Below are 21983 nucleotides of genomic sequence, written 5' to 3' on the forward strand. Positions count from 1 at the left end.
CCAAGTTCATAGTCGGGCTACCTAACGTAGCACTGACAGTTAAAACCCTTATGGGAACCCTTATAGGTATCGTGATAGTAACATAGTTTGTTCTCGTATAGGGCAGCGGGGCACCAAACCTTGAGGTTCAGGAGCATCAGCATGAGGATGTTTTTTTACAAGTTGGAGATCGGATTGTGGATCCGATAGAGTGTCCTAATGCAGGACCGGATGATGTTGATATTGAGGATGTAGCGGTTGAGGATGTTGTCCTAGAAGGGATAGTTGTTGAGGAGGATCCCATGGAGGATCCTGGCAGGATTGGATAAAGGACCACTGATGAATTGATGACCATGGTTTGGTCGACTACCAGATGTAGGATTGGCCGGTCACTACCGGAGGTTCGTTCAAGTTATAAAGATAGTAGCCCCTTTAACGCGGCTTACTCGTAAGACTGAGAAGTTCGAATGGACAGAGAAATGCGAGAACAACTTTCAAGAACTGAAGCAGAGGTTGGTGATGGCCCCTATGCTGGCGTTGCCGGATGGAAAAGGAGATTTTGTGAAGTGTAGTGACACTTCGCACAAGGGCTTAGGGTGCGTGCTTATGCAGCACGGTAAGGTAATCGCGTACATGTCAAGATAATTAAGGTAATATGAAATTCGATATCCCCGCTCATGAGCTTAGGCTCGTGGCAATAGTTTACCCTAAAGATTGGAGGCACTACTTGTATGGAGAGAAGTGCGAGAATTACCTAAGCTATAAGTGCTCTAGTACATTTTCACGTAGAAAGAGCTCAACATATGCCAGAGGAGGCAGTTAGAGCTATTCAAGAATAATGATTGGGAGATTCTTTATCATGCGGGGAAAGCCAATATGGTGGCTGATGCCCTTAGTAAAAAGGAGAGACTCAAGATGATAATGTCTTTTGGAGAGTTTATAAGAGATTTTGAGAAAATGGGAATAGAAGTGAAAGTAACCGGAGCCGGTACCAAAAAGCTGTTTGAGATTGCAATACAGCCCGAATTATTGGAAAAGATCATATTGTGCCAGAAAAAGTTATGAATGAAGGCAGAGAGCCAACAATTAGATAAAAGATTAATATCGAGAAAGATGATAAGGGAATAATGAGGTATTCCTATAGAATTTGGGTTCCGAAAGTTCAAGAGCGTAAGGATGAGAACTTAGATGAGAGTCATAGTTTGAGGAATAAGATTTAGAGCAAACCCTGAACGTGATAGTCAGGGAGGTCGCCATTAAGATAGAAGGAACCCATGACATAATGGAGTGGAAAATGAGGATTTTAAATTAAAAGATGACCCCAATTATGGGGAGTAGGATGAAACATTTCATACTAAGGAAACAGAAAGTCGAGTAAGGAAAGGAGACCCGAGATGGTACTCCTATACGACAATTTATGGACCAGTCTAGACAGAACTTAGACTATTATCCCCAACCACCACCCTGAGGAAATAATGTGGTGTGAAATTCTTTCATAACCTTTAAATCGCTAAGCTCTCAGAGTTCCAAGGAACAGGCTGACCCAGCCGAGGCAAGAGCCTGGCTAAAGGAAATATAGGAATCATTTAAGATTCAAAATGATTGATGAACCACAAAAGACTGTTTTTATCACTCACCCTCCTAAGAGAGAGACCACCTGCTGGTGAAAGGCCAAGGAAGGCACAGAGCAAGAGATTATAATAAACTGATTTAAGTCCAGTCAATTGTTTTCGGGAAAGTAATTCCCAAAGATAAGGAGATAGTGTAAAAGCTTTAGAGTCAGAACAAAGGCAGACGAGTATGATAAATTATGAATCTAAGTTATAAAAGTTGTCAAGATTCGTTCTGAGGACACGAATCCAGAATGACGGGATGTTTGAAATCAATGCTTATGTTGTGTTAGTTCATGAAATAATGATAAGGAAGTTGGGTATGAGGAAACCCTAAAGACTCGTAGTAATAGAAATAGAAAAGTAAGTAATCGTCAGGATGAGGGTGATTCACCATGAGTTAAAATTGATGGTTGAGGGCATAAGAGATACATATATATTATCCCCTGTAAGTTGGGAGGATTCGAAGAAACCTTGAGATAGTTCGAAGGATAAATAATGAGACGCGGATAGACTGAGGAGACAAGAAAGTAAGAAATTAAGAAAATTGGATGAAGGAAGTGACCTTCAAGAATGTGAAGTGTAAGACCGGTGGCTTGATACCCAGGAAGGGAGACGCCAGGTATGAAAGATATCCCAACATTGAGATGACTGTTGAGATAAACAACAAAAGTAAATAAGGATTTATTAAGAAGAAGTTCACGTTGAACACGACCAATATCTTCCAGATCATCCATGTGATCATTACCAAATCAGGAAAGAAAAGCGGATAACCATTTTTATCTTTTGGAGGCCATGTGGATTGACCTTAACTTGAATAAGGATGCTATTGTGAAATTCGGTATAGACTATCGAGGTGGAAATGATTGAATAAGATACCCTTATCAGGGATATATGACTTTATTTATCCATGGAAGGATGCTTGTACCTTTTTAAAGGTGGAATTAAGGATAGAACATCGGTAACTTAAAACGAATCCTAGGGGAATGCATAAAGGTTGGCATTTCACCCTTAATAGGGATAGTATGAGTTTTGACAGTATGAATTGGAAAGGATTAAGGTAATAATAACCTTTAAGGATCAGTGGAGAAATTTTTCAGAAGTATATAGACAATGGTTCTAGTATCAGTAAATGGTATTTTGATATGCCCTGTATATAGGGAATACAGGAGGAACGATTGAAGGATAACCTTAGAGGTTTTACAAGGAGAAAGGAAATATTCGAAATTCTCAAGAATAAAAATGTTGATAAAGGAAATATGACATAATTATAATGATGCCAAGTGGGGCACGTGTTAAACCACGAGAAAGTATGGATCGAACCAGTAAAGGTCGAAATTATTCAGGGCAATTAAGACTTAAGATAAAAGATGTTCTAAGTATGATTGAGATTCAGTCGTGACAGTGATTAACCTCTAAAGACTGAGGCAATAACTTATGGAAAAATGGTGATATTTTTTTTTTACTCATCAGATTTTAAGGAATACATCTTCACAAAAGCAGTGATTGAAATAAGGTAGAAAATTTATTTGGAGGTGGTTAAAATGACATTGACTATAAGGAAATTTTAATATCAGGAAAGGCCAAAGAGGTGGCCGACACTTTAAAGGTAAGAGGATAATTATAGGCGCTTGTGCCAGAGGAATACAGTGATGATGGTTAAAACTGTGAAGGTTGTATTATGGTTTGGAAGATTGACATTCCTTCTGATGACTGTGCAATACCCAACCGTAATAGTAGTTGGTAAAAGTTTAATTCGTGTAATCGCCATGAACGGGCTATCTATCTTAGGAGGTCCTATCTTGGGATAAGCCAGGACCATGTTTCCAAAAGGACTAGACGAACCTTTGAGTTAAGTCTTCTATTTAAGGCCTATGATTAAGAATGGTATTAACCTGCTATCGTTGCTTTGATTGAAACTCTTCTGCAATTTTATCTGCTTCACGTCATGAATGTACGTCAGGATCAGGAGTGTTCTTCATGAATCAAGAACGGTGATCATGTTACCTCCTTAGAAGAATTCGATATGATATGAATGGACTCCGTATGGTTAGCTATTAAAACTTCATGGAAAACGAATGACTACAGTAGGTCAACGGTGGGCCATAGTAATGTAGGAATGATTCTGAGAGTAATGAGCTGATTACTTACAACCGTGAGAGTTGTATTGGAATGGATGTTGAGAGTAAGTACCACTAATCGGGTCGTGGTGGTGTATAAGTTATCATTGATAGACTAATTAAGTCAATTATCTACCTATGATATATTTATTCCTTCTTATCGATAAAGAGTAGTATTACCCATACGAAGAAGGTTGCGGTATAGAAATGGATTCTAGTAACGATGAGGTCTAGAATGAGATCCCAGATTCGATTTTCGATATCGAGGGAGTTTCAAAGGTGATTGTGTATAAGCCCGAGGAAGAGCATGGGTCCATAGAATGATGGACGGAATAGAAATATTTAGGCATGGGAAATACGATGCTATAATACTTGATGCTGATATAAATACGTTTATGTTTTGTTCTCCTATGACAAACCTCTATAATTCAGAGGTAGGTTCCAAGCCAGATATTTTGTGGCAGTATATATATTTTTTTATATATACAATTCTCTTCAGTTCGTTCTTTTCTCTTCTTTTCATTTCATGTAATCTGAGAAGAACAACCCTTCCAGAAGGGGAGGTATTGCCGAATGACTATCTATCTGTGTGATAGAAGCCTAGTAGGATACCATCTATTGTTTAATTGCTTGTCAAGTACTAAAGGCTGGCCACCTTCTGTACTAACTATGCGATATAACAAGTGTTCATGATCATAGTGATCTCTCAACAAATTCCTTTACTTCTATTTGATTGATCAAATTTTGGAAAAATAGAAACAACTGAAAAAGGAGTAATAAAGTGGTGGTAGTATGCGGAATGGGAACACATTCGTAATACTAAGGTTGACGTGGTTATTAAAAGGTTATAGAACGCTAACGAGCAAAAGTATAACCAGTATAATATTAGGAACGGAAGGTAGTAGCGATTACGAACTGGAAAAGAATGGGTATTGAGAAGCAGAAGCTCTAATGCTAAAAGCAATAATGAGAGTCTGTGCAATAGACTTGAAAGAATTTGGAATGATCACTTAATTCGGATTGAGTTATCTTACGACAATAGATCATATGTCATTATCGAGATGTCGCCTTATGAGATCCTTGAGGGAAGGAAATGTCGATCTCCCTTATGTTAGGATGAAGTTGTAGAGCGCAAGATGCTTGGACCCGCAGTAGTCCAAAGGACCAAGGATATGATAGATCTAATCAGAGGACGGCTGGTAGTAGCCCAAGATGGACATGATAAGTATGTTGATTTGACACGAAAGGATAAAGAGTATGAAATAGGGGACCTAGTAATGTTATAGGTACCCCTTGGAAAGGATTGATGAGGTTCGGAAAGAAAGGAAAGGTAAGTCTACAATTTGTTGGACCCTTGGATATATTAAGACGTTTGGGAAGTTAGCATATGAGCTAGCCCTAACCCCGAACATGTAGCAGGTCGTAACGTGTTTCACGTATCAATGTTAAGGAAGTGTAATTCAGATGCCAGATAAATAGAGGCATATGAGCGCATAGATATGCAACCCGACGTAACCTATATGGAGCAACCAGGAAGGGTTATAGAGTGAAAAGGAACAAGTGCTTAGGAGAAGGATTATCAAACTAGGCAGAGTTTGGTGGTAGAACCACAATGTGGGAAAATTGACTCGAGAGTTAGAAAGTGTAATGCTAAGAAAGTATCCCCATTTGTTTTCTATCTGATTCCGGGACGGAATCCTTTTAAGGAGGGGAGACTGTAATAACCCCAATTTTTGAGAAATTTTGAAACCCTTATGAATAGTGTTTTTGCTGAACGAGAAAACTTTTCACGCCACACTATGTAGGGGTTCTGATATGGATATTCTGAGATTTTATTAGTACTTTATATGGGATATAAGTGTATGTAAAGATCGTCAGAATCCAAATCCGAACACTTTGATTTTTCCCGGAAATACACTAGATACGGAAAGATTTGAGAAAAAGGTAACAGGATAAAAAGGATTTAAATTAAAGGATTATAAGAGAGGATCGTAAAAGGAATACAATATATTGAGAAAGGTTAAGGGAACCTAAGTAATAAGATCCCGGGTATGATCCCTCAAACGATAAACGAGAACGAAAGATAAGCGAACCGTAAAACAAATAAGTGACCAAGAGACAAGCTTGTACAAGAAGCCAGAGACTGTGACATCATCAAACCACAAGGTGTGGACAAGTGGGAGCATTATGACATGTGCAAGGTGACATAGGCATGACAAAAAAGGAAGGAGATGTGGTGACTTTTTAACCACACAAAATCAAGGGCAACTAGGTAATTTACTAAATCAAACACAAAAATCAAGCCAACCAAGCCAAGCAAAATCATTTTCATCAAAATCAAAAAGCAACCAAGGCTTTGTTCTTGAAGCTCTCGGCTTTTCACTATTCAAATGGGCAAGAATTTCAAAACTCAAGATCCAAGCTTCCTAAATTGGTAAGATAATTCCCTAATCATCTTCATGCTTAGTTAGGACTATATCATGAGTTTAAGCCATTAATTCCTTCTCAATCTTCTTCATTTAATCAAAGAAGAAGACAATGAATAGTGTTTTCAAGTTTTTAACTTGAACTTTTTCTTGTTTTTCTTGAAGATCCAAGCATTCTTAAGACTTCTCAAAGCTTCTTAAGGCTTCCTAGCTCCTCCCACCACTTCAAGGAAGGTATACCATCTCCAAACCCTAGATTCCTATATATTATAAGATGATTTTGATTAGTAGGATGATATTATAGCTTGTTGTTGTGATTAGAGTTTGGGATTTGAAATGGTAGTGAAATGGAATGGTAAATGTTGTGGTTTTGATTTAAAAGAACTTAAGTATGATTAAAGTTAAGTTTAGGCATAAGTATGAATGATTAAATTGAATTGGTTGGGGTTTTTATGATGTGATAAGGATGGATGTTGGTTGTATGTTGGATTTGAGGTTGGTTTGTGGTTGGTTTTGAATGGTTTAAAATTTGGAAATCGCGTAAACATAGCCGTCGTAACGTCCGATTTTCTTTGGACTGTTTTTGTGCATAGCATTAGGACCCGAGAACCCCCTGCTAGATTATGACCACTGCCATGTTTAGATAGCTCATGTTACGAGCTTCGTTTTGATATGTAGTTCGTTCGATTCCGATGCACGGTTTAGGAGAAACGACCGTTTCAAGTAACGGCGTTTCGCGAACAAAACTTTTCCCCTCGCCTTACTTTGAAACATAGGTTAAAGACCAAAAAGGGTTAATTAATGTATGAAACATTTATGGTAAGTGTGTTAGGCAGTTGGTAAGACACTCGCGAAGGAATCGCCTTAAAACTCGTAAAGGTTAAATTATTAAAAATGGTGGAACCGAGGGTACTCGAGTGACTTAAGAGAATCAGTGAGCGCAAAACAAGCGTTAGAGTCTAAGTTAGTTAAAGTATAGATTTACAAGTGATTTTGGTTTAATTCCAACTTACTTGTTGTTTATAGGTTACCAGACTCGTCCCGAGCCTTTTATCACCCCAAGTCGCTCAGGCAAGTTTTCTACCCGTTATACTGTTGTTGTGATGAATATATGTATTTGCATTATCTTGTGATAGATGCATGTTGGTTAATTAGCAAATGTTGCAATATATTGAGGCATGCTGCTATGGTATACATATGCATGCTTGTTTCGTATTCTTTCCATATATATCTGTTGATTCAGTTGATAATACCTATGCTAGAGGATAGCGGTAACTTGCATATACCCTTAGTATAGAGACCCAAAGGTGAAAATATTTTCTAAAATCGGGAGTCGAGGATCCCGAGTAGATTTTGTATATATGGATATGGATATATATATATATATATTTATATATATATATATATGGTTATAGTTTTCCAAACTATTAATCGAATAAGGTTTATTCGATAACTTTAACTTTATTTTATTATTGAATATTATTTGAATATTCATTCGAGGGCTTATGACTCTTTTATATTATTTATTGAATATTATTTGAATATTCATTCGAGGGATTATGACTCTTTTATATTATTTATTGAATATTATTTGAATATTCATTCGAGGGCTTATGACTCTTTTATATTATTTATTGAATATTATTTGAATATTCATTCGAAGGCTTATGACTCAGTTTATATTATTTAATGAATATTATTTGAACATTCATTTGAGGATCTATGACTCCGATTATTTGCTGAGGTATATTCTTTATTTTATTAAAGAATAAGGTGTCAATAATCAAACTTATTTTCGATTATTCAAATAAAGATAATACTTTCATATAAGTATATCTTTGGTTATTTAATACTCGTTTCAAGTATAAGTTTTAATACTTCTACTTCAATTATTTTTATAAAGATTATTCTTTATGGGAATATTATTTAAATAATAATATTCAGTCATTTCTAAATATTCTGGGGACTGATTTACTTCATTAAATCAGCTTTACTCCAAACACTCTATAAAGTGTTTTCGAGTCTTCAAAATGATTTTTAAAGTTAGAGCGGATCCCAAAACTCACTTTTATATTTAAGATCTTCCTTTTTTTAAGGGGATTTAAATACTCGCTCAAAACCTGGGGAATCCGGCTCTGTGGTGTATTTTATATTCGCAACGAGGTTGCAGTTTTGGTAAATGAATTGATTACTTGCCCAATGTTCGGGAAGTAAGCCCATCTAATTGAGTCGGCATAAGCGACAAGCCGGGGTACGGTCTATTATTGTGTAAGTGGCTGGGTGGCAGTCCATCAACGCGTAAGAGGCCGGGTGGCGGTCCAGCACAAGGTCCTTATGAGGCCAGGGTGATGACCGGTGGGGGATTCATCCATCTACTAGTAGAAAAGGTTACTTATTGGTATCTTTGCCTGATCAGCAAGATATCTGGTTTATGCCAAAATTCTTTTCCTTTCCAAACTTATTGGATATTGCAATTCTGTTCATACTTTACATGACAGAGGTTTTCAGGAAATGTATAAAGGAAGATGTATATGTGGATATATATATATATATATATATATATATATATCAGACTTAATGAAGTATGTCATAACTTCATTTCCTTTAATAATATTTTAAAGATTTAATCTATTCAAATCTTGTCTTGTAGTCTCATCTATGTGATGAACTTTTGAAACTGATTATAACTTGAACGGTGGTAGTTCAAGTAGTATTGGGAAATATATAAGTATATTGGGGTATTTGGTAACCTCATCTTTTAAACTTATATCTAATTAATAATTGTCTTATGAATGACAAAGATTTTCAGAAAAACATTGAGACAAGGTTAGATATATGAGATCACCTTGCAACGATATTTTTTTATATACAGTTATACACTGGGACTTTGTGTATATTATGCATGGAAGAGGACTTCCAATATTTTGAAAAGTATATATGTATATATACTGAATATTTTGCGACTTCATCGCATTAAGATATCAAACTTGGTTCATTTCTTTTGACCAAGACTTTCATGAGTATTATGAGTAGGCTCATATATTGTAAATCATTATACATATTATTTTGGTGGGCTTGCTGCTCACCCTTGCCTTATTTCTTCATCACACAACAACAGTTAGGAAAGATGGCCAGACTCCAGCAGACCCAGCGCAAGCGCGTGGGAAGCGTCCCGCGTCTTCCCGTGGATGTTGTAGCTGCTATAGCTGTAGAGGTAGATCTATTGTAGATCAGACCATCTACTTTTGAGAATCAATTATGTATAATTATAACTTGTGGCAGATAATGGCAATTAACTGTAAATTTATCAAGTAATCATTTTGGGTTGTAATAACTTTTAAATTGTGGATTCAAAGACTTGTACTTATTTAAATTTCATCTCTGAGACTATAACGGGTTGTGGTGTGTGTTAGTGTGGGGTCACAGCATAAGGTTATTTATTATTAATTAAGTGAAGTGATATTGTGGAAAGAAAGACCGTGACGACCCGGATCCCCGACCCCGGATCTGGGGGTGTTACAATTTGTTTAATTAACGTGCCGGTTCAGTGTTTGTTATTTTCGGGTCCAACCCGCTCCCAGCCCGGCCCGGACCGCATAGCCCGCCCTACTGGTCACCTCTGCATTTAAAGCCGGGTGGGAGTTGATATAAAAATAAGTGTAGTTATTTTTATAATTTAGTAATTAAAAATAATTTTTGGTATAAAAATAGCATCATGATTCCTATAATTTAGTTTTATATTTTGTTTCAAATTTTATCAACTACCCCACTATTTTAAATACAAAATTAATTTTTTTAACTAACTTTCTATTTTTTGATGAGATGGGATGAGGTAGGATGATGTGTGACACCTATATTTTATTATATATTTAGCACAAGTTATAAAATTGTTCTATTTTAGTAAAAGATATAGAACATCATTGGAGTGAAATTTTTTAATTTTTATCGTATAATATAAATATAGAATAAGATTGGACTTGCTCACATGGAACAATTCAGTTCATATCCTCTAGTTTGTTAACAAATTAATGACCATTAAATATGTGAATGCTCACCCCTTCATGACAAAAAAAGTTTCTTTACTTGTATATGATCTAATGACTAAATGATTATTTTACATCACTAATGGAGAAAACATAACATTGAAATAGCTTGGGGAAGAAGAATATTATTTCATTCCACTTAATGTTTCACAGTAGTAGCTGTGTCGTTTATAGAGAGTACTAACAGACAAATAAGGCTAACAACCTTGCCACATATACAAGTCAGACAATAATAACGAGAATGTAAATTGACAATAATGGACAAACATATATAAAAGGGACTGCTCCTTCAATACTCTCCGTCAAGCTGATGAAGGAACACCAGGTGAACTTCCCAGCTTGTTGATATGCTTAGTATGAAGCTTGACTGGTAGAACTTTGGTCATAATATCAGCAATTTGATCAGAGGAGGATACATGTGCAGTTTGGATGACTCCAGCTTTCAGTTGATCCCTGATGTAATGACAATCGATGTCAACGTGCTTGGTTTTTTCGTGCAGAATTGGATTAGCTGCTATGGAAATAGCAGCTTGATTATCGCATTTGAGTATAGATGGAAGGAGATTCTTCAGTCCAAGGTCCTTAAGAAGAGCAGAAATCCAGGTGACTTCACACGTGGTGAGAGCCATGGCCCTATATTCGGCCTCTGCAGAAGATCTAGCAACCACAGTTTGTTTTTTTGTTTTTCAGGAGATAGGTGACTGACCAAGGAAGATACAATAGCCGCTTGTTGATCATCTTGTAGTGGGACAACTCGCCCAATCAGAGTCACAATAGGTTGTGAGCTTGGCAGCATACTGAGAAGCTAAGAGAATTCCTTGTGAGGTGGTTCCAGATAAGTACCTTAACAGCCTTTTGGCAGCTTGCATATGAATACAAGTGGGGCTTTGCATAAACTGAGTCAAAAGCTGCACAGTGAATGTAATGTCTGGTCTGGTAATTGACAAGTAAATCAGTTTTCCTAACAACCTTTGATAGCAAGTGGGATCTGGCAGCATTGTACCCTTGTCCTGTGTAAGCTTTAAGTGAGTATCCATAGGCAGATGTACAGGCTTAACATGAAGCATCCCATACTCCTTTAATATGTCAGTGATGTACTTTTTTTATGAAAGAAAGAATCCATCTGGAGATCTGTGAATTTCTATTCCCAGAAAGTAGTGGAGTTGGCCAAGATTCTTCATGTGAAAAGTCTTTGATAGCATTTCTTGCAGCTTCTCAATCTCAGACACGCTGTTCCCACATATTAAAAGATCGTCGACATAGACCAAAACCAAAGTTATTGTAGAATCTGATATCTTTGTGAATAAGCTATGATCTGATTTGGATTGAAGAAAGGCCATCTGTAGGAGAGTAGATGAAAGCTTGTTGAACCAGAGCCTGGGGGCCTGTTCAAGTCCGTATAAAGATTTCAATAATCTGTAAACAAGAGTTGGGTCTGCTTTAGATATCTGAGAAGGATCATCAAGTTGCTGAATTCTGCATCCCTCATGTGTGTAACCAGTTGGCATCTTCATATATATGGTTTCAGAAAGCTCCCCGTGCAAGAAAGCATTTTTCACGTCCATTTGAATGGTATGCCATTCCTGCATTGCTGCAACAGCCAACAAAGTTCTCAAGGTTGTCATTTTTGCAACAGGTGCAAACGTATCAAAGTAATCATCTCCATACTTTTGTTTACATCCTAAGATGACAAGATGAGCTTTAAATCTATCAATGCTACCATCGGGAAGGAATTTAGTTTTGTAAAGCCATTTACAACCAATAGCTGTTTTTTCAGGTGGCAATGTTGTGACAACCCAAGTTTTGTTCATTTCGAGTGCATAAAGTTCATTGTTCATGGCCTGAACCCATTGAGGTATTTTAACAGCTTCCTTGAAGTGAACAGGGTCTGTGGTTTGAGTCAAGGTGGACAAGAAGCAGTGAAATGTAGGGGCAATGACTGAGTTAGCTATGTTGCCAATTGGTTGAGCTGTATTAGCAACAAACTGATCAAGCCAAGCAGGGGTTTTGTGTTCTCTAGTAGACCGTCGAAGAGGAAGAAGAGACTGAGTGGAGTTATCAGAAAGATGAGGAGGATCAGTGTCTGTGGCAGGACCACTGGTGTTTTCAAAAGATGGATATAGGATATCATCATCACATGGTTGAGAGTAGATTAATATAGATGATGGTTCAGGGATAGGTTGCATAAAAGTGGATTCAGATTTACAGTGAAAGGGAAAAATATTCTCATGAAAGAGAACATCTCGTGAGATAAACATTTGGTTTGTATGTAAGTTTAAGAGTCTGTAGCCTTTCTTATTAGCAGGATAGCCCATAAACACCGCAGGTACAACTCGTGGTGTGAATTTATCAACTGCCAGCTGAGGGTTACTAGGAAGTGCTAGGCAACCAAAGATTTTAAATTGTTCATATGTGGGATGTTCCTTATAGAGACACTCATATGGGGTTTTATTGTTCAAAACAGGAGATGGGAGGCAATTGATTATATGGACCGGGGTCATAACACACTCTCCCCAAAAAGAGAGAGGGACAGCAGATTGAAAACGAAGGGCTCGAGCAACCTCGAGTATGTGCCTGTGTTTGGGCTCTACACGAGCATTTTGTTGAGGACGTCTAACACAGGATGTTTGGTGTATTATGCCATGTTTATTGAAGAAGTGTTTGCATGCCATATCATCAAATTCTAAAGCGTTATCAGATTTGATAATCTTGATAGCTTTATGAAAATGAGTATGAACATAGTTAAGAAATATTTCAAGTGTGTGCAATGACTCATATTTATGTTCTAGCAGGTATACCCATGTATGACGTGTATGGTCATCGACTAAGGTCAGGAATAAACGGAATTTACCCCCAGTACATACCTTATACGGACCCCATATATCTATATGCACTAAATCAAATGAATGCACAGCATGAGAATCACTTAGAGAGTAAGGTAATTTGGTAAACTTGGACATAGGGCATGTCAAGCAAATTTTGGAAGATTTTATGTTTGAGGAGAGATTGATACCTGGAATCAGTTTCAATTTAGAGAGGGGAACATGCCCAAGTCTGTGGTGCCATAGCTCCATAGGATTAACAACGTTTGGTGTGACTCTGGTTGAAGTGTTTCCATCTGCATATCCAGAAACAGTGTTGGCATACTGGACATCAATGCTGGGTTTGAGATAGTACAGGCTGTTTCTTGTCTCCCCCACTCCTTTAACTTTATCAGTATAATTATCAGTGATAACACAGTGAGTTGTGTTAAAAGACACTTAACAATTGTTATCTACTAGGAGCTATTGCACAGATATAAGATTGTGTTTAAATACTGGCACACACATGACCTTTTGCAATTGAAGTCCGATAGAGAGATGCACACTTCCTATGTGAGTAACTACTGCAGTATCACCAGTAGGAAGAGTAATCTGAGTAGATTTTAACAGTGGAACAGGATCAGTAAGAGCACCCAAATTTGGTGTCATATGAGCAGAAGCTCCAGAATCTATGATCCATGAAGTAGTATCCAATGGAGATCTTGTGGCATTGCAAGATATCATTCCTGAAAAATGCTGATCTATTTCATCATCAGTGTCTGAGTCTTTGCAATTTACCATTAACTGAGGCATTAATTTGGCCAATTGAGCCAACTGTTGTGGAGTAAAGAAGTTTGAAGTGTCAAGACTAGATGAGTGAGCTGTGGTAGCACCCGCAACAGCAGCCATGGCTTTGTGAGTTCCTTGCTTCCATTTTCCACTTGACTGGTTTGGGACAAACTTGTTTCGAGAGGGTGGTTTAGTAACAACACCCAGATTACTAGGATGTTGAGGATGCCATTTTGGGAAGCCAATGACAGTCCAACAACGTTCCCCCCTTGACCTTTACCTCCACAAGCAGAACAAATAACAACATGCCTATCTATTTGGAATCTACTGTTTATAGTAACTAGATCATTATCAATCTTACCCAAATGCAACAACTCACGTTGTGCTTCTTCTTGCTGCAAAGCAGCTGACACAATTTCAACAGTAGGGAGTGGATCTAAGAGTAAGAAATGACTACGATGAGCATTATATATTTCATCTAGGCCATTTAAGAATTGGAACAATTTGGTCTCATCTTGTTGTAAATTTATAACCTCTAGTAACTTAGTGACCTCGGTTGTTGTGGCGTTAACAGCAGGCAAACAATTTAAGGAATCTATTTCAACCCACTGAGATTTCATTGTAGTGTAATAATCATTAATAGATCTTGAGTTCTGTTTTAACTCATATAAATCTTTGTTAATCTTGTACTTTCTTGACCCATTTGTGAGGGCAAAGCGTTTCTCAAGATTTAACCAGATATCTCTTGCAGAGGTCATAAACATAACAGATTTCATAATAGAGGGTGAAACATTTTGAGTAAGCCAAGCAATTACCAGGTTATTGCAGGTCTCCCATAGCTCCCCTTGAATGGCATCTGTAGGTTTCTCAACAGTGCCTTCAACGAATCTAAGTTTGCGTTTCGAACCCAGGCTGATTTCCATCGATCTACGCTAGCCACGATAATCTGTAGATCCTTGAAGTTTCTCCACTTGAATGGAGTTTGACCCATCAGATGGGTGAATAAATAATGGGTTAACCATATCCTGGTAAGTGAGTCTCCCAGGTGTTGAAGATGCTGAGGCCATCGAAGGATCTCAAAGAGAAATGTTTATGAAGATCAAAGAAAGCAGAAGAATGATATTGCTATACTCCTAGTTTGTGATGTCCTGCTCTGATACCATAATGACTAAATGATTATTTTACATCACTAATGGATAAAGCATAACATTGAAATAGCTTGGGGAAGAAGAATATTATTTCATTCCACTTAATGTTTCACAGTAGTAGCTGTGTCGTTTATAGAGAGTTCTAGCAGACAAATAAGGCTAACAACCTTGCCACATATGCAAGTCAGACAATAATAACGAGAATGTAAATTGACAATAATGAACAAACATATATAAAAGGGACTACTCCTTCAATATGATCAGTATCCAAGTTTTTCAATCTATCCAAGTTTTTCAAGACCAAAAACCGTATAATCATGCAACGCCATAATAATCACACATTTTTAACAATCAACATACTAAAGCAAACTCATACTTCTTCAAATTATAACATAAAATATCTATTAACTCCTTCTCCTCAGTTCTAATAATACACTAGCAATAGACATACACACACATGAGGTGCAAGATAATTGCCCCTTGTAAAGTCTTAAACGGGAGAGGAAGTGCATAATCAAACATATTTCGTGGTTGCTAATAATCCATAACCCAAGACAATCTTGGTAGGAGGCTTTAAATCTTGCTCTCCGCCAACCAGAAATTACAAACAAAATAATCAATCCCATGTAAATAATGTCCTTGCCAGGAACGAAAACCCTCCATACTCATGCAGCAGAAATAATGTTCAAATTGTTGATTGAAGATAACCTCTTTATGAAAAGCTCGAAATCTTCTTCTTTGCTCACCATACTAACCCTGGCATACATTGGATCTGACCCGAATCGCCTTCCACTTCGCGTCAGTATATTGTGCCCTCTAAAGAACTTCTCACAATCATCTATCTTGTCCTTGGACTTTATCCATGCAAAAGCTGTTGCAACAGAAAACAAAAATGAAAATCTTGATACTTGATATGCAGGCCTATCTTAATTGAATTATGCGGGATAAGTTTGTAAGTAATTACCAGGGTGTGCTTCGGAGAAATCTTGGGTAAAGTGACAGTACTTGATGGGATACTTAGCAAGGCTGAATACTCGACTGTGCTTCAAAGTGTTCCTTAATATGTCCCATCTTTTGGTCAGGATGCTTTTGCCATAGTGAAAGAAGTTACCACCGGGAGATTTGAAATCTTCACAGCCATTGGAAATGACTTCCAGGATCTTTGCAGCCCTATGTTGGGATTCTTTTGATACACCAATTGTGCTGATTGTCATAAAACCCACCATTTTTTGTGCCACTTCTTTATCCTTCACCAGAGCCCAACTGCACCATAATATCAAATATCTAAATAAGTTGAAATTTTCACAAAAGAACAAACCAATGTTTGCAGAGTAAGTAATTGAAGCATTCCAATATATAATTTTTTGTTATTTACCCAATTCTAGAGCCTGCATGTCCAGTGCATTTGGAAACTGTAAATAGCATTATATCATAATCAGCTGGTGCAGTAATGGGAGTGTACTGAGGCCAATAGTAGGCAAGATCATGAACAAGCTTTCCTCCATCTTTCTTCACAACTGCTTCTCGACAAATACCATCGGGGTTGTTTGGAGAAGTCACCATTTCAATGTATGTTCCAGCCTTGTCGAATGTGTGGGCATCACCTTCCCATTTGTAAAGCCCTGACCGCATGTATTCGGCCATCTCCTTGTAACACTGCTCAAATCAATTTGATATTCAGAAACATGCACTACAATGTTTTATAGGAACCTAAACTCAATTTATATAGTGCAGATGCTTATTGAGTTTATATGAAAATTGGAGGAGGTAAACAAAAATTCATATTCCAGAACATTATTTTTACAAATCCAAGTCTCAAAACAACAACATTATGCAGAAATTTTTTCCTAGGAAATACTTTTAGCTACTTAGACTATTATCACTAGATATACTAGCATTAACCAGTTAGCATGATTGATCTCATCACTATGTTCTGAAACCAAGACCAAGAGCATGCATGTGGCTCTATGACCTCAATAGCATAGTTCATTTCCGAATCTTAATCATATACATGCCACGTTACTCATTTCCCTTGTTCAGGGGATTTCAGATACATGTGTAACACAAGTAACAACATATGGACAAGAAAGGTTAGGGAAACACATGATTTGTCATGTTTGAAGGAAACATACACAAACAAAAATATAAGAGTATGTCTAATTGTGTGGTTGACTTTTAAATAGTATAAGACTAATTTAGTGTCCTATGAAATATATAAACAACATGAAATATGGTCAGATAAACATCTAATTAAGACCACATCATCTGGTTTAGTTTACCTACAACAGTACTTCAAATCTGAGACACATTTCATAGATATATTTCGAAACTTCAAAACAGGACTTATAAAATGTAATAAGGTAACATGGCTGACCGAGTAATAAGGAGCTGCACACACAACGCTGGTCGGCTTTGGCTGGTCAGGCGGTGAGAGAGCATAGAGAACCGCCTCAATGAGCTGACTAGATCCAGTTCCAACAACGATGTAATAGTCATCGACAACTGCATTCCCGACCACATTATGCAAATTCTTGATTGATTCCTCAAGTTTTGGCTCCAAAAACCAGCACAAATTTTTGGTATCAGCAAAGTAGCTTAGTGATTGATATCCAGGGATCACCAACGTACACTTATCTCCCATATTTCTCCAGTAAGTCTCGAACATTGTTGGATCCCCACTGATTCAATATCAATTTGAAATTTTAATCAAAATAACCATATATAAGAGTAATTTAAATAATGACAGAGCCTTTAATATATGTACACAAATTTTTCCCAGTAATTGTCGATAACAGAAATTTATGCGACAATGCTAAGGATCTCCTTAAACGGTTTGTATAACATGAATGTCAAAAATTAACACAAAAAAAATCTTAAACAAAAATGTAACTGTAAAAACACACACACAAACACAAACATACTGATCCAGATTAACAACAGCATCGGACGATAAGTTCCTGCTTGCACCATTGTTCCTTGCATCTGGAGAAACATCTTCTGTTTGTCTGATGGCATGACCCTGCTCTGTTGTGCCACACATCTTTTCTTTTTTCTTATTAACACTTATAATTTCTCTCGCTGCACTCACTTATTCATGTTGTATGCTCAGGCTTCTGTATTTATAGATGTAAATATGCATGAATATGTCATTCTTTTGGAAAATAAAATAGTTGGCCATATTTAGAAGAATATATATGCAGAAGCGAAAAAGAAGGAAATGAATTCAGTTTAGAATCTGAGATTTTTTTTGGATATTAAAATTTGGGGTATTGATTTTTTCAATTTTAAGATTTCCCGAGCACTTTCTTATTTCTCAGAGCAGAGAATGAATGAAAAGACAAAATTGTCCCTACTTTCACAATTAAAAGCTCTTGAAAAATATTAAGGCATGTGTTTGCTTGGGAAATAAAAAAAAACTCCGAAAATAACATTTATCTTTAGAATCCAGGGATATTTAAAAAGTATTTTAGAGGATTGTTGCATTTCAAAATACTCTATTTAAGATTAAAGTTTGGTGACAATCCTAGAAATTAAAAGATTGGTTTATTTAAAGTTTGACCGCGGTCTTCCTCCTTTCCTCCCCTTTCCTAGAGTTTGTTTATTTTCAAGTAAATCGAGTGGTTTCCATTCTGGTTTTCTCCGGTGGAAAGTCTCAATCCCTTCATTTTCTTTTATTTTCGTTAATTTCCTTTTAATAAAATCTATTTTTTGGGTGTTTGTGTGTCTTTACTCTTGTAGTGCGTGTTTTGTCTCTCATTTTGGAGTGTGTGTTATGTTTTTGTTTAGTTATGTTTGGGTTTATCTATTGTTGTATCTGTTGAGAACGGATTTATTGATATTTTTGTGATCTGCAAAGTTTGCATCCAATCTAGGACGACAGTGTTTATTGCAAGCGCTTACCTTTCACAACCAAGATTGTTCATCTTTTATGGGTTTACACGTTCGGCATGTCTATAGCTGGTATCCGGCATGTAAATAGCTTGGGTGCCTTCGATATGTTTATAACCGGTGTCCGACATGTAGATAGCTGAGGTGCCGCTTCTCCAATCTCATTTTATGTGATTGGTGTTACTGAATATTAAGTTAACCATACTTTTTATGTGATATGGTCAATTGCGATTGCTGTTTTAAGATATGCTGGTGCAATTTGGATTGCTTGGGATGTCTTTGATTTTATTTTTAACTTCAAGAATTTTTAAATATTATGTGTTAAACGATAAGGAAATAAATCATCTAATTATTTTTAATATGTTATTTGTTTTACCACCTGGTTGTATCGACGGTTGGGGGTTTATCCCGGCTGTACTATATTCAATTTAATGAAAATTTTCTGCATTTGTCAAAAAAAAGGTTGATTTATTTTATCAATTTAGAATCCTAAATATCAGAGAATTTATTATCAGTTTTGTGATATTTTATTAATTCTGCTCACATGTTATTATAAATATTAAATACCCTCCTATTAGTGATGCACAAAAAGTTCGTAGTCCAACGAATTGGGCCAACTTGTTTTCTTGAAAATCAGGTCGGATCGTGTCGGGCCGGACTTCCATAAATTATGAGGCACGTTTTAGGCACTCAATCCGTGCTAGATCGGACCAAAACGAGATTTTATTTATAATGCTAGTTTATATTTTGTGCCTTAATCGATGTAAATTGTTTTAAATCACGTTCAAATATTCTATTTATTAACCAACAACTTTTGCTATTTTTATTTGTATTCTGAATCGAAAATCAATGGAATATTACATGTTATATTTCAATATTACACATAGTTTTTTTAAAATTTATTATGTTATATGGAAAAAGTCGAATTTTTATCCGAACTGAAACGTGCTTTTATCATAACTTTTTTAATATCCAGGTATTTATTCGTTGAAATCCATTAATGTAGGTAAGGTATTTTGGTAAATATTAGACATACAGGTATATTTCAATTCAATTTATAAAAATTAATTGTATAATAATACAAATGAATTATTTGCATGATTTCTTTACTAGAGAGTCTCGATATTATATCATGAAGTGGCATGTAGAAAAAGTAATAAAATTACGTCGTAAGGTCATCATATTGTACATTGTACAATTTGACAAGTCATGTTGTGAATTTTATATCTGATAGTTTTACTGAGAATTCTAGTTACCATGTGACATATTTTAAAAACTATATCGTGAAATTTATTCTTCTCGAAAAGTCATTCAACTATGTAGTAAATTGGAGTTTATGACATTAAAAATATAATATGACAAATTTTCTAAAATTTTAAAAAAGAACTGATTCACAAAGTCTAACAATTTTGTAGAAGGTCACGACATATGAACTTATAAATATTTTTAACAAATATAACATAAAAATTTTTGGGATTTGAATAAATAAAAAATTATGCACTTTAAATTTGTCTAATAATACAGAATGTATATAAAAAAAACAAAAAAAAAATGTGTAGATATTTTCAAAAAAGAAAACATGATGTGAGGAAGTTGGTGATTTTAGATGTCATGTGAAGTTTCTTGAGTTAATATAGAAAAACTCCTTATTTCTTTTTACTTAAAATTTCAATTTCGATTTTATAGTTATAGCTAACATTCGATCTAAGAAAATATTAAGTTTTAAGTAGATATCTATTATATAATAGAGCAACTAGGGAGTCCTTGATGTTGGGAACCACGGACTTAGGGTGTTACTACGTTTTACGATAAAGATTACGAAAAGAGGATTACCTTGTTAATGGTTGATTCCACGCTCTTCTATTGTATTCCCAAATTTCCTTGAGCGAAGTATGGCTACAATATGTTTTCACATAATCCCAAGCAAGAACATAATAAGAATATATATAGGCTACAATAGGGACCATGGATAATTAGGTTGGGCCTTCTAATTACATCTTGAGCCTAGCCCAATGTAATTAAATATTAATTCAATCCACTAAAAAATTAATATTTGCACTACCTTTCCTAATACCGTAATTTAATTAATTCGGTTCCAATATTATTTGCTTATTAAATTCCCCATGTTTAAAATATCATATGTCCATTAATTAAATAAATTACTGATAATTTATTTAATTAATATCTTTTATCCTTGATCATCCACTCAACCTTTATTTAATTATGCTAGAATAAATTCCACCTACAGGGTTTCACATAATTAAATCTTTTTGAGCTTTCAAGGGGACATCATTAACCCGGATATTATCAGGACATGAATTCCTTCAATAAATAATATCCACCATGTATATAATTCCATCACCCAAAATATAATGATATAATTCAAAAGAATTATTTCGTATATAAATCAAAGCATGTAAATAATATACACGTGTCAATTACTATTTCCGGATTAAAAACCTAAGCATTAATAATAACATAGAATCTTAGTTCTCCTTCTTAATCAGTATTAAGGGAACAATTCTAAATTTGATCCTGTTCAATATACACAAAGTATACTAGTATTATTTATTAGTTAATATAAACTAATCTAAATAATACTACAGCCATACCAGTGGATTGTCCAACACCACCTGTGCTGTGAACCTTATTATATTATATAACCGTATTTAATAATTTAATATTCTGTATCGCATTTGATACTAGATTGTTCACAATATATAATATTAGACAACATGTAAACATTCAAATGATTCTCAAATAAACTGGCCAGAAATAAATGTACATACTTCAAATAAATATTTTCAGTATACACTAACAATCTCCCACTTATACTCAAAATATTCTATGTGTACATCAGTGTTTATTTAATCCACTATTACATAAAAATCTATGTGTCCATCCATCTGACTCCTATCGCTTCCACATGCTTGTCAAAAACCTTGGTTGGCAAGCTCTTTGTGAAAGGATCTGCTCGGTTGTCTTCTGATGATATGTGAGCCACAACTATATCCCCTCGCTTTACGATTCCTCGTATGAGATGATACTTACGTTCAATATGTTTAGCTGCTTTGTGGTCTCGCGGTTCCTTTGAATTTGCCACAGCACCAGTGTTATCACAATACACCGTCAAGCTCCTAGGCAAATTAGGTACCACATCTAAGTCCAAAAGGAAGTTC

General features: G+C 35.8%; 1 protein-coding gene across 1 annotated transcript; it reads right to left on the bottom strand.

Moving 5' to 3' along the window:
- Nucleotides 1-15249: 15249 nt before the first annotated feature.
- On the bottom strand, nucleotides 15250-20702 carry LOC141661714 (L-tryptophan--pyruvate aminotransferase 1-like). Its single transcript, XM_074468715.1, has 6 exons — nucleotides 20638-20702; nucleotides 17838-18029; nucleotides 17291-17594; nucleotides 16292-16572; nucleotides 15881-16179; nucleotides 15250-15787 (listed from the first exon to the last, which is right to left on the bottom strand). Exons 2-6 carry the CDS (start codon nucleotides 17954-17956, stop codon nucleotides 15582-15584), a joined length of 1209 nt encoding a protein of 402 aa, XP_074324816.1. The 5' UTR covers nucleotides 17957-18029; nucleotides 20638-20702; the 3' UTR covers nucleotides 15250-15581.
- Nucleotides 20703-21983: the final 1281 nt, after the last annotated feature.

Source organism: Apium graveolens, chromosome 5, assembly GCF_009905375.1.
Source record: "Apium graveolens cultivar Ventura chromosome 5, ASM990537v1, whole genome shotgun sequence".
NCBI classification, from domain to species: domain Eukaryota; kingdom Viridiplantae; phylum Streptophyta; class Magnoliopsida; order Apiales; family Apiaceae; genus Apium; species Apium graveolens.